The 13,558-nt window shown below is 34.0% G+C and overlaps 1 protein-coding gene across 1 annotated transcript in view; it reads left to right on the top strand.

Annotated features, from left to right (window-relative positions):
* Window positions 1-13,558, top strand: part of LRP1B (LDL receptor related protein 1B) — a 2,013,404-nt gene that overhangs the window by 1,400,539 nt on the left and 599,307 nt on the right. The window contains exons 30-31 of the mRNA XM_046019480.1: window positions 2,784-2,958; window positions 3,668-3,762. Coding sequence (XP_045875436.1) covers window positions 2,784-2,958; window positions 3,668-3,762 — 270 coding nt within the window. The remainder of the gene's footprint in view (window positions 1-2,783; window positions 2,959-3,667; window positions 3,763-13,558) is intronic.

Genomic DNA, 13,558 nt, shown 5'->3' on the forward strand with positions numbered 1-13,558 from the left:
CCTTGGATTGGCAAAATACCCCTCAACCCAGCATTAAACTCCCTAACTATGTATCATCTAATGTAATACTCACAGGAATCCTATGTATCATCTGTAATTAGCTTCATTTTCCTGATAAGAATAGAGGCTGAAATTTAAGTGACTTGATTAAAGACAAAAAATAGGCACCCAACCTAGAACATGAAGCCAAATCTTTTCATTATAAATGCAAGACTGTCTTGCTGCAAACCAATTAAGTCCAGAGGGTAAAGGAACAGAAGGAGTAAATATCGTCAGTGAGGCAAATGAGTAAGTCTCAGATGTGGCAGGTTTAGCTTTACAGAGGTGCTGTATTACTTTTTCTCAAGAAAAGGGATCTGGATGAGGATAACTGAAAATAAAAAGAAATTTTGAGTATTGGGTTGAGAAATAAAATTCACATTTAAGATTCACCAACTTACCAGTAAATAGATGATGAAAGGTAGATTGCAGAGGAGAGACTGTTGATAAGAAGAGAATTAAAACATGGAGAATATCTCCTAAGGGCACTGTGACTAAAAGTTATTTAGAAATAGTAAGAGGATTTCGGAGCAGAAAGGAGGCTCTGTCAGGATTGGAGGATGTAAACGTGCGATGAATCCCACCATGCCAACATTACTGTTACAACCCACCCAGAACTGCCAGGTCTATATGCCTTATTTTGGTCTTATACATTTTGAAATAATTAGCAAATTTTATATTTCTGGTGTTTTCACTTTTACATGAAAATCTAGCTTTGTGTCATCTTTTAAAAATAATAAAAATGGAAGACATAGCAATTTGAAGAGCTAAACAACAGCTGCTCTGGGATTCTGGAGGTAGGTGGACGGGAACCACTGTGTTGGAGCAGTGCCTGGGAGCTAGTTAGAACTTGCAGAACATCAGGCCCCTCCTCAGAATGACTGAATCGGAGTCTTCCTTGTAACAATCCCCAGAGGTCTTGTAAGTTTGAGTAACACTGGTCTAAAGAGCTCTACAGATTCAGTATGCTTCCAGATAAAACTTTGTAAAATAAAGACAAAACCAAATTAGACTGTTTAAGTGCCACCAATTGGGGACTACACTGGCTTACTTTATAGGGTAACATGTTAAAAAGATGTTCTAGTAAATATGTTAAAAAGATTTTATAGATCCAGATGGCCAAAAGACACATGAAAAAGTGCTCCACATCACTCGGCATCAGGGAAATACAAATCAAAACCACAATGAGATACCACCTCACACCAGTCAGAATGGCTAAAATTAACAAGTCAGGAAATGACAGATGCTGGCGAGGATGTGGAGAAAGGGGAACCCTCCTACACTGTTGGTGGGAATGCAAGCTGGTGCAACCACTTTGGAAAACAGCATGGAGGTTCCTCAAAAGGTTGAAAATAGAACTACTCTATGACCCAGCAATTGCACTATTGGGTATTTACCCTAAAGATACAAACGTAGTGATCCGAAGGGGCACGTACACCTGAACGTTTATAGCAGCAATGTCTACAATAGCCAAACTATGGAAAGAACCTAGATGTCCATCAACAGATGAATGGCTAAAGAAGAAGTGGTATATATACACAATGGAATACTATGCAGCCATCAAAAGAAATGAAATCTTGCCATTTGCGATGACGTGGATGGAACTAGAGGGTATCATGCTTAGTGAAATAAGTCAATCAGAGAAAGACAACTATCATATGATCTCCCTGATATGAGGACATGGAGATGCAACATGGGGGGTTAGGGGGATAGGAGAAGAATAAATGAAACAAGATGGGATTGGGAGGGAGACAAACCATAAGTGACTCTTAATCTCACAAAACAAATTGAGGGTTGCTGGGGGGAGGGGGATTGGGAGAGAGGGACTGGGGTTATGGGCATTGGGGAGGGTATGTGCTAAGGTGAGTGCTGTGAAGTGTGTAAACCTGGCGATTCACAGATCTGTAACCCTGGGGGTAAAAATACATTATATGTTTATAAAAAAATAAGAAATAAATAAAAAATTGTTTAAAAAAGCAATAAAAAAAGATTTTATAGGATCCATCATTTTAAGTACTTGATTTTAATTTGTTTCTTTAATTAAAACATACAATTCCATTTAAGACTAAATTCTATCTGTTTTTAAAGATGGCTAATTAAATAATCAAGGAATAACAATCCAAAAATTCATATTGGCTGTAGTGAATCAAAACTTAATTAGATTTCAGTAATTTATGTAGAATCTGTGTTGGAGGAATATTAAAAGGATTTTGTTTTTTGGACATATCTCAGTCAATTTCTGCTAATTATCTATTTTGAAAGATGTTCGACTCTGGTGAATTTTTTTAGGAAAGTTGAATTGCTTTATTTCATTTCAGGAACAAATTGGCAAATTAAAACACAAAATAGCCCATTTGTTGACGGCCCACAAGTACTTTTTCCTAACTAGAAAGATGTGCTACCAACTGGAGAAGCTCTTACTCTAATTTGAATTTTGGTCACCTTGGCCCATAAGACTGCTGCCTGTGTCTGCTCCTGTGTTTACTAGTGAATCATTGAGTGTTAGTGTAATTTCAATGCTAATTGTTGCTTCAGGTTTTCAAATGGCTCAGCAGTAAGACATTAATGATTATTCATGCCTTAAGAAGGGCTGATAAGGGAATGAGATTACAATCTTGTACAATTTTAGCTAACAAATTAAAGTGTAAATTAAATTTTCCCTGAGACAGAAAATAAGTTACTTGGAAAGTCAAAAAGAATGAGCAACTTCATTCACTTTTAATTTTCTCTTTCCTGTTTTACAGATATTCAGAGTATTAGAGGGCTAGCAGTGGATTGGGTCTCACGTAATTTATACTGGGTTAGCTCCGAATTTGATGAAACACAAATTAATGTAGCACGACTAGATGGCTCTTTGAAAACCTCAATTATCCATGGAATCGATAAGCCACAGTGTCTTGCAGCTCACCCAGTCAGGGGGTAAAGTATGATTATTTTTTTGTAAAGTTTTCCAAAAATTTCACACATTTTTGTCCTGATTTGATATAAAAACTTTAATTCAGAGGAATTAACATATCAACTATACCAGTCAAAAAAAGTTAATACGGAAATTGTAAAAGAGTTGTTTAGAGATTTCTGTTATCTGCATAAAGCCAGATTTTTATACATTAGTGCAAGATTTTATTAATTTATATTTCTAAGGAGTAACAACAGTTCAGAATTTAAGAAAAGGAAAAAAAGGAGATACAGGGAAAAGTCACTAATTTTATTTCAAACACCAGTTTTAATAACATATTTACGTATGTTTAGTTTTAGAATGGCTGAAATGACTTTGTTTTCTTGTTTGGTATCTGGTTTCTCTAAACCGAGAGGATTCAGTCTGGATGAATTACTTTAAATGGAAGTAATTTACTACATTGAAAGATAAATATTTCAGTTGTGAATGTAGGAGGGAAAAGGAAGTGAGTTGATTGTCCTTCAGTGACAGGAAGAAGAAAGAGTGGTGCTTTCTTTCCAGGCAAACATGCACCTTATCATCAGCAAGTGCCTCAACAATTCAGGCTCTTCTTAAAAAGAATTAATCTTATACCAAGAATTTACTTCGACATTAATTTTATTCCTCAGTGTATTTTCTGGTTAACAAGTAGGTCTATCTCTAATATTTTTAATTCATATCTCTTAAATTAAGGAAACTCTACTGGACAGATGGAAACACAATTAACATGGCAAACATGGATGGCAGTAACAGCAAGATTCTCTTTCAGAATCAAAAGGAACCAGTTGGTAGGTTTTTTCTTTTTTTTTAATAATCACTGAAGTTTTAATATGACAAACTTATACAGTGTATCTTTGATCTAGAACCTAAAAAAAATATTATAGATTAGTAATATAAATTCAATCAGGAATTCCTCAATCTCATTGACTCCATTGGATCTATGTTGCGTAAGGAAGAAACATTCTTTTTGTGGATAAGAAGATAAATTCTTTCGACATGAGAGCTTTTATAGTATCTTTAGTATTGAAGTCACTTAAAACTTGATGTAATTAATAAATATCTTACTTTCAATGGTGAGTACCTTGACACATTGTTACAGCGGCAATATAATATACTAAAACTTCCCCTGATCATTGTTGTGTCATTATTAATAGTTATAATGATTTGAGTATTTAGTATTTAATTTTCAACAGTCTTTATTCACTATGCAGTAGGTTTATTTGGTTTGTTCTACCTTTGTTAACCATTATAAATCATTAGCTAAAACTCAATGGTGCTGGTAGAAAGCTCTGATGTACGTACATAAAACATTTTTTAAAAATTTTAACTACAAAGATTCTTTTACAAGTTAATATGTTATATATGTTTTCACAAATATCCTTTACATTATTATCTATATATTTTTTTCAAATTATAATCACTCTTTCCTCATTTTTTCTTATATTGCTTTAAGAGGCAGGAACTATCACACTGCCTATTTGTCATCTCAAGTATCTTTTTTTTAAAATATTTATTTATTTATTGACAGACAGAGATTACAAGTAGGTAAAGAAGCAGGCAAGAGAGAGGAGGAAGTAGGCTCCCTGCTGAGCAGAAAGCCTGATGTGGGGCTTGATCCTAGGACCCTGGGATCATGACCTGAGCTGAAGGCAGAGGCTTTAACCCACTGAGCCACCAACGTGCCCCTCAAGTATCTTTTTAAAAAAAAAGTCCAATAATGAACCTAGATTTTGATATCATATTACATGCAAATGATGGAATATACAAAAGAAAATCATAATTTTGCTTTGAATTAAACACAATATATTTTTAATTCTGGGGAAAAATAAATTCACCATCAAGCTTTTTAGCAATTATTCTTAGTTTTAGAGATGTGGTAGTATCCTTATTTGAAATAGTTCATTTTTACTAGTAATCATTCAGTAAAGGTTTACTATCACTAAAATTTATAATAAGCAATTCTTTTCATGTAGACTAAACCTCTGATAGAAAATGATAATATTAACAACTCTTTTCTTTGGACTGGCTGTTCTAAGATTTGATACACAATTGGAATTCAAGGTAGTGTTAGAAATTAAAGGCAAATTGAAATGCTAATACTTCTATGTGGAAAATGATAGGACAAAAGAAACAAGGGGCTTTACAAGATTAGGACCCATACAAAAGATTTAATTTGGACTCAAGCAATTCAGTTGGTGCTTATCTAGAATTGTTCAGAATATTTAATATGGAAAAGTGAGTATGATGAAAATAGTAGGAGCAAATAAAGTCCTTATACTGTAATGTGGGAGCCACAGGTTATACCAAAATGTTAATTTATATGCTTGATTCTATAATTGGAAAACCTTATCTTCATTAATACTAAATTCCATTCCCCTACTCAAAATAAATTTTAAAAAAATCTAGCAGCTTATATAAAGATCATTTATAAGAAAAATAGTGTTTCCTGTTTATATTTTGTAGTTGGGCCTTCAAGGTGTTATGTACCAAGTAATATTTTTAACTGTATATGAATAAGGATTCAATATTCAACAACAAATATTAGATGTCTACATCATGTCAGTTACTGTTAGTTTGGAAATCACTTTAAAATCAATTCAGACTAATACTTTTTAATTTTAACATGTGCAAGACATACTATTTTAACCAAAATAATCCAGAACCTTACTGCAAACGATGCCTTAAATCAGCATTAATGAGTATGGCTTGCAAGTCATTCATTCATTCAGTACAGAGATTTATCGAGTATCAGATTTTGTACGAAGCCTGACACTGCCCTTTTCCTTAAGGGACACGAGATGCTAAATCATTTTAGATTTCATTAAGTAAGTTTAACTCAGTGACCTTCAGCAAATTAGTGTTACCTTGGTAGTACTTGCTTTCCTCATCTGTAAAATTGAGACAAAAATGTCTATTTTATAAAGTTCCCATGAGGATTGAATGAGGAAAATTTATTAAAGGAACATCTGGCCTTTAATAACAGAACCTGTCAAGAGTAATAATACAAGGTATATCGGGTCCAATAGACTGGAATTTGAATGATATGATTGTCTGCAGTACTGGTAGTATGAATGAGTTCAGTGAAGAATAAACATACAATAGAATCCTTAGAAATCTTGCAGAGGAATATATGTACCAAGTGAGCCTCTGACACGCACAAATTTTTATGTAAATATGAGGACTCAACTCAGTATTGGTTTGCTGCTAGTTCTAAGAGGTAAACAGGTTTGAAGTAGTTCAATTCTCCCAAAAGAAGCCTTGGAGCAAAAAGACAACTGAGCCCTCATCTTCTTGTAGATTTTTACAAATAGGTCTTACAAGTTCCTTCTGTAACTTTCTACTTTAACTAACTAGTTATGTTACCCCAATGCTAAAATTGGTCTCTGCAAAGCTGAATGAGAGACTGTGTTGTCCATATATAAATGTAACAAATCATTTTCCCTTTTTATGTTTCTGGATATCCTGATGTTCTGTGGGAAATCCTAACTACAATGTATTCTACCACATTTCTGCCTACAGATATCTTTATTTTTGATGTACAGAGGAAGCAAGTAAGCAGTTGAAATTATCTCCTGTCTCTTTTCTCCTTCACTTCCCTACAATGAATAATATTTCTATGTTGGTAGGTCATTAACATATTGTTATCATTTGCCACCTTTAAGTGCCCACTCCAAGGTGTAAGGTACAAGAGGGAGAATGAACTTCAGGAACCTAAAAACTAAGGACAACTTAATAATTATCACATTCACACAAAATATTCCTCTTGCTGTGTGTGAGGGACAATATTGTTGGGGAAAAAGTTGTTTTAGGAACCAAACAGATAGGGATTTGAATCTCTGCTTTAATACTTACTAACTCTGTAACTTTAAGCATTCTTCTTTCCTTTTCAAAGGCTCAGTTTTATTATCTTTTTTTTTAATTTTTTTTTATTTATTTGACAGAGAGATCACAAGTAGGCAGAGAGGCAGGCAGAGAGAGTGAGAGGGAAGCAGGCTCCCTGCTGAGCAGAGAGCCCGATGCGGGACTCGATCCCAGGACCCTGAGATCATGACCCGAGCCAAAGGCAGCGGCTTAAACCACTGAGCCACCCAGGCGCCCCAGTTTTATTATCTTTAAAATAGAGATAATAATGTCTACATTTGGAGCTATTTTTAGAATTAAAGGCACATATATAATATGTTCCAACCACTCTGCACTTACATACTCTAAAGAATATATACTCTAAAAAATATGTCTATATGTATATTCAAGAATATATCCTTCACACAAGTACAAAGATATTCAATACATCATTGTTTATAATAATACAAAATTTAGAAAGAATCTAAATCTTCATCAAAAGAGTAATGAGTAAATAAATACAGCATGTTTATGTGCTGAAATACAGGGATGTATATAAATATATATGAAAAGACATAAATAGATCTCAGAAATGTTGAGCGAGAAAAATAATTAGCAGAATGGTACTTACAATATGTTACCAATTACATAAGTACAAAATGAAACATACATTAATATATATTATTGCTCCTGGATGAATAAATTTATAAAATAAATGGAAAGAGGTAAACTGGAAATGTGCACACCAATTTTATAATAGCAGTTCTCTTTGGGAAGGAACAATAATGACATTCACAGTGAAATTTCATCTTTATCAAGAGGGACTTTACTGTATTAGTAAAATTTAGGTCATATTTCTTAAAAAGACTCAAAGTAAATATAATAAAAGTTAATATTGTTCAATTCTGGGTAATGAATATATGAGTGGTCATTAATTTCTTCTCTTCTCTATGTTAAATACTGGCTTTTCAAAATATCCCCAAAACAGCTTGTTGTTTAGACAATGCTGAGCTTCTTACTTCCTACACTGAGGAAGAACTTGGAGTCATCAATGTTTTAGCGGTGTCTCAGAGAGGGAAAAACAACATTGAAATAGTAATTGAGATTTAGAAGTCTGGTGTAGGGTAGATGTTTCAGTTGGAGGCATGGTTAAGAGCATTAAGTAAAGATCATTATATAATTCTGGATTGGTAGATACAGAAAGATTTTGAGGGTACGTGGGTCAAAGACTCTTGATGTATAAAGTGTCACTTGTTGCTTTTTGGTTGAGGAGTTGATGGGCTATCCGGAAGTTCCTGAAATTTGCAGTAATATTATCTTGAAACCAATTTGCCAGACAAAAGTTTCTTAGAATAGTAAGTTATGACATTAAAGACTGGATAGTAAGGACACATTAATGTGGTTTTGGTGTGCTTTGGGTTTTCTCATCTATAAAATTAAGCCTTCATTTCATAGGGTTTTTTTGGCTTCTCTTTTTACTCATTTAAAATACAATAAAAGCATCCTTTGTGAAGAATTGTGTACACTAATGTATTTTCCATCTAGCTGACTCTGAAAAATTATCTACAATAGGAGATGGGAGACACTTGTGTGTCTTTCAGGGTTTCATGAGAAACAGAACCACTCGAATATGTGGATAGATAGATGAATAGATAGGAAAAAAGAGAGAGTGTCTAGTTATATAGATACAGATATATAAAGAGATTTATTACAAGGATTTGTGGAATGAGATTGTGGGGGTTAGCTAGGCAAATCTGAAATCCTCTGGCAGGATGGAAAGTCTAAGGCAGCAGTTTAAACTGTAGAACTTGGCTACAATTCCTTCTTCCTCATAGAAACCTTAGTTCTCTTACAGCCCTTCAACTAACTGTATCAAACCCACCTAGATTTTTTTAGGATAATATCCTTAACTTAAAATCAACTGACTGTAAATAGTAATCACATCTACAAAATACTTTAACAGCAAAATCTAGATTAGTGTTTAATTGAACAACTGGGGATGATAGCCAAGCCAGGTTGACACGTTAAATAAACATCACAATTTTTAAACACAAACTTTCCTATATTTTATCCACTCATCTATGTGCCTACAAATGTAGTGATTGTCTATGTTGATCCAAACATAAATTTCCATAAGTATTTAAATAAAATCTAGTAAAAGCTCTATTAAGCAGAAACAGTAAATTAACAAAATTTAGCTGGCATTAATTACCCATGCTTTCTGATTGGAGGCTGGGCAAATGACTATTATACTGAATTTAACATGTTTATATAGATTATTATATAAAGTATGATAATGTATCCTTTTTAGCCTAGGAGGAGAAAAAGAAACAATACTTAAGAATGTTTCAGAAATAGTCACATGTAAATTTAAAGAAAGAGAGAGAGAAAAAATCTCTACAATAACCTTTCTTTCTTAAATCTAAATCCATATATTAAATGGCTAATGTTAAGGTGTTATGCTAAGCATTGTGGATGACACAAAGATGACTTTTTATGTAATACTTCCTTTGCAACAATGACATAGTAATGAGAAAGAGAGTCAGAAACATGTGGTAAGGATTCACGTGTTGATCTGTATGTATGTGGGCCTCTTAAAATAAAGAGGAAAAAAAATGTGTTCCTACAGAGTACCAATTTACTGGGAAATAAGGCAAATGGGAGATATGGACCCTGTCCTCATGGAGTTTACTATCTAAAAGGAATTGCAGTATGAGTCAAACTTACCCACTCCAGCCATATTTCCTTCTTTGCTTCTCTCAACTTGTTAGACTCTTTACACTAACAGTACATTTTAGAAAAGTATTCCTTTGCCCAGAAGTGTCTCCCATCTCAGTTGTATGCCTATCTGCAAGATTTCAACTCGAATATTATTTCTTCAAAGAAGCTTTCCCTGACCTCCCTTGACAAGGCCGAAGTCTCTTAAAATAGACACTTAACACCATTTCATCTTACAGCTCTTGTCATTATTTTAGACTTCCATTTGTTTGTTGAATATTTGAATAACTACTGCTTACCATCTAGAAAGGAAACTACAAAATTAGAGACCATATCTGTTTTATTTACTATTGTGTCCTTAACTCATAGCTCAATGCTGACATGTTAGTAGATCTTCAACAAATATTTGCTGAATGAAGTGACCACTGTTTCCTATCCAACAGCAATATGTTCTTACCTGATTGCATAAATCCAAGATTTATTTATATACCATAGCTGAGTAAGATTACTTTGTGAAAGTAGTGTGTATTAAGTGAGCTGAGTGTTGTCCATGTTGCATTTCCTCAATTATCTGATGAGTAGAAAATATTTATATTTATGCCATAATTTTCTCAAAGCATGGAATGTAAGAATTTTACCAACAGGATTGCTTGTAAATAAAAGCATGGCTAGCTAGAGAGGAAAAATTAGAAATAGTTTATTTCCAAATGTTCTTTTCAACATGTTCCTCTTGCTCTTTCTCCCCCATCTCCTGTCTAACCTGGTGGCCATTTGGCTCTTCTCAGCACCTCAGAGATTTCTCATAGAAACAAAGAATAGGGCAAAAATAGATGTGCTTAACTTATCAACTTATCAACAAGTCCTCAGTATTGGATGTAAAGATAAAACTAAATTCTTTGTACAGTAATGCCTTATTCATTTTGAACATGTTATTATAATTTTTGATATATACCAATAGGGTAGAGAGTCTATTATCTATAAATTATAAAACATATCATTGTGAGTAAGTTTATAGCAGGAAAGTATTATCAATATTCAGTCACTTCAGATTCTTTATTTGGGATGGATGAAGGCCAGGTAAGATGGTATGGGTTTCAAGCTATTATAGTCATTGATTAAAATAGGTTAAAGTTTGGGGGCACCTGGGTGGCTCAGTCTGTTAAGCATCTGCCTTCAGCTCAGTTCATGATCCCAGGGTCCTAGGATGGAGCCCCACATTGGGCTCCCTGAAGCCTGCTTCTCTCTCAAATAAATGAAATCTTCAAAATAAACAAACAAACAAATAAATAAATAGGTTAAAATTATGTTGCATAGTAACTATATTTTGAAATTAGTGTTTTCACTGTGTGTTTGAACTGTTTTCCTAAAATATATTCAAAAACATATTGTTTACTACTTTTCACAAAATCTGAAGCACTTCAGATTATTGTTTTCTTTTTTAAAAAGATATTATTTTGCTACTGTTTACTTATTTTTTTCCTCCTCTGGAGAGCCTAGAGCTGCGATGCAAATAAGTGGACTATTTTTTTTATTTGTTTTATATACAAAATTGAACTGTTATTTAGTATAGCATTGTAGCTAATACACAGGGGTACAAAAGCCCCTGGCTCTGGGGGTCCCAAAGAGACCAAGTTCAGCCACTCAACGCTGACAAAATCCAAAGGCAGAGAAAGGAGTGATGAAGAAATCAAAAACAAATTTATTTCAGCGAGGCCAAGTAATCAAAGATCGTCCCCAGAATGTTGAAAATACTTCCAGGTTTATTTAAGCAAAAGTGTGGGGGTAAAGGTGGTGGGTAAGTGCAAGTAGACAGTGAAAGTCAGATCCTCATCTTGGAGTCAATCTCAGGAGGGGTCTTTCTGGCTCGGGGCAGTCCTTATCGCCTGAGGGGGTTGTTTTGGTTCCCATCAGGGAATGCTTTGCCCTGGAACTTCGGTCTAACCCTATGACAAGCTAGAAAGAAGAACCCAACTAGAAAGTCTGAGGTCAAATGGAGGCATCCAAAGTTCTCTTTCAGCATGCAGGTTAAGTCTCACAAGGAAACATTTGATACAGAAGAATCTTGGAAATAATTCCAAGAATTGACGGCATTGTAATCCCACTTGATAAGATTTTCTTAGAACTATTCCCCTGAGATGAATTCTAAAATGGACTTTTCCAGTACCAGGAGTAGACACATGACTGTGTAAAAGATAAGTGCAAGCCTATTTTTCTTGGTGCACATGATTGCCATACCCATGAAATACATATACATAGGGAAATTTATTACTTTGTTATTTACTTAATCAAACTGCACTGATATTTTGCACTGCAGGAAATTATTGTAATTATTTTTTCATGGTAAGTCTGTCTGGACAACCTCTGGCTTAAACTCTTGCCCACTGTATTCTCTAAATCATTTCCATGAAGAAAACTAGGTGAGTAGGAAAGGAGGAGCTACTGTTCAGTTGCTCTTCTTTTCGGGTATATTGATTATCAGATTATAATTTATTTTCCCCAGATTCAAAGAGGAAACACAATATTCTTTTTGGTGAGGCTGGGAAGTATCAACTCAAAGCAATCATTATCTCCTCCTTTATGGAACCTGAATTCTCATCATGAACCCCCAACCTTTGTGTTTGCTTATCCTTCACCTAGGATATGTGATACAATAGAACCATCCTCACTTTGGCAAGAAAAATAACATAATTATAGTGACTACTTTTTAAGCACTTAGAATATGTCAAGCACTTGTAAAATGCTTTGCATGAATCAACTCACACTAATCATTTCTGGAAGGGTTTCTTATCCTTCTTTTATAGATACAGAAAGTGACTCTTGCTGAAAGAAGTAAGTTGCCTGTGATGGATAGTAGAGTGGAACTCAAATCCAAGTTTATCTGCTTCCAAAGCCGTATTAAACCATAACCATTATGCTATTCCTAGAGAGGCTGATTTCATGTAGTAATTACCTGACCTCAAGCTAAGATCAGGGAATAAAATTGATACTCTTTCAAGCATAGAAAGTAGAGGAAAAAAATTAAGAACCTGGGTACTCCTGAGAAATGTGGGCCCAATTAGGACGCAGCAGTCAGCTTTTCCAAGCAGCCAGGGAACACAAGAAGCAATGCCACCTCTATGCCAATCTTACCTCACTATTAATTATTTCCAAATCTTTAAATGCTACTTTTCAACAGAAATGTCACTGATATACTAGGCTTTCTAATTTGTGAAATTGTTTTTATGTTGTAATTCGCTGGATTTCCCTTGCTTGTTTGTTGTTAAATCCATATGTGTGACATTCTTGAAATAGAAGTGCATCATAATCTTATCAAAACACCCAACTTGGCATTTTAGGGCCCTGTATAACTGTAGACTAATAATTGGATCCTTCAGGCAGTTTGGGCTGAATAACTTTGTTTCTGTTAAATACAAATCAACATTCCAGTTATCCATTGTTGAGCTAAATATTCTCAATTAAGATTTATTGCTCAGTCTTGGATACATTAAGTGCTTAGAGCAGTTTGCATAACAAAGGATTTTAATTTTCTACTTAAAGCCATTTCCATGTTTAAAATGTTTACATATTATGAATTTTATCCCTTAAGCCTCATATAAAGCAACTTAGCTTGTCAATCAGCATTATCCTTCATGGTTTATTCTTAAGAATCCTGTGTACATTACATATTTTCCCTTCATTTTCAATGTAATCCCAACCAAAATTCATTTGCTTACTCAATCTTCAAGTACACCTTTTTGAAACCTACCAAACTTATTTTTGAGTTATTATTTAATCATTCCAACCCATATATTATATAATGTGGATTTTGAACTCTATTCATGGATAACATTCATAAACACTTTTTATTACATCAACAGAATCCAAGAGACCTCACTTTTTAAAAGTAAGGTTAAAACAAATTTCTGTATATATTTTCTTGCTTGAGATATGCAGTTATTTAAATATACTTATTACGCAGCACAGTCACTTTTATTGTGTATGGAATTTAATCAATATATAAAAGTCATGCTTCCCAAAAGAAATGTT

The sequence above is a fragment of the Meles meles genome, chromosome 9, assembly GCF_922984935.1.
Source record: "Meles meles chromosome 9, mMelMel3.1 paternal haplotype, whole genome shotgun sequence".
Taxonomy (NCBI): Eukaryota; Metazoa; Chordata; class Mammalia; order Carnivora; family Mustelidae; genus Meles; species Meles meles.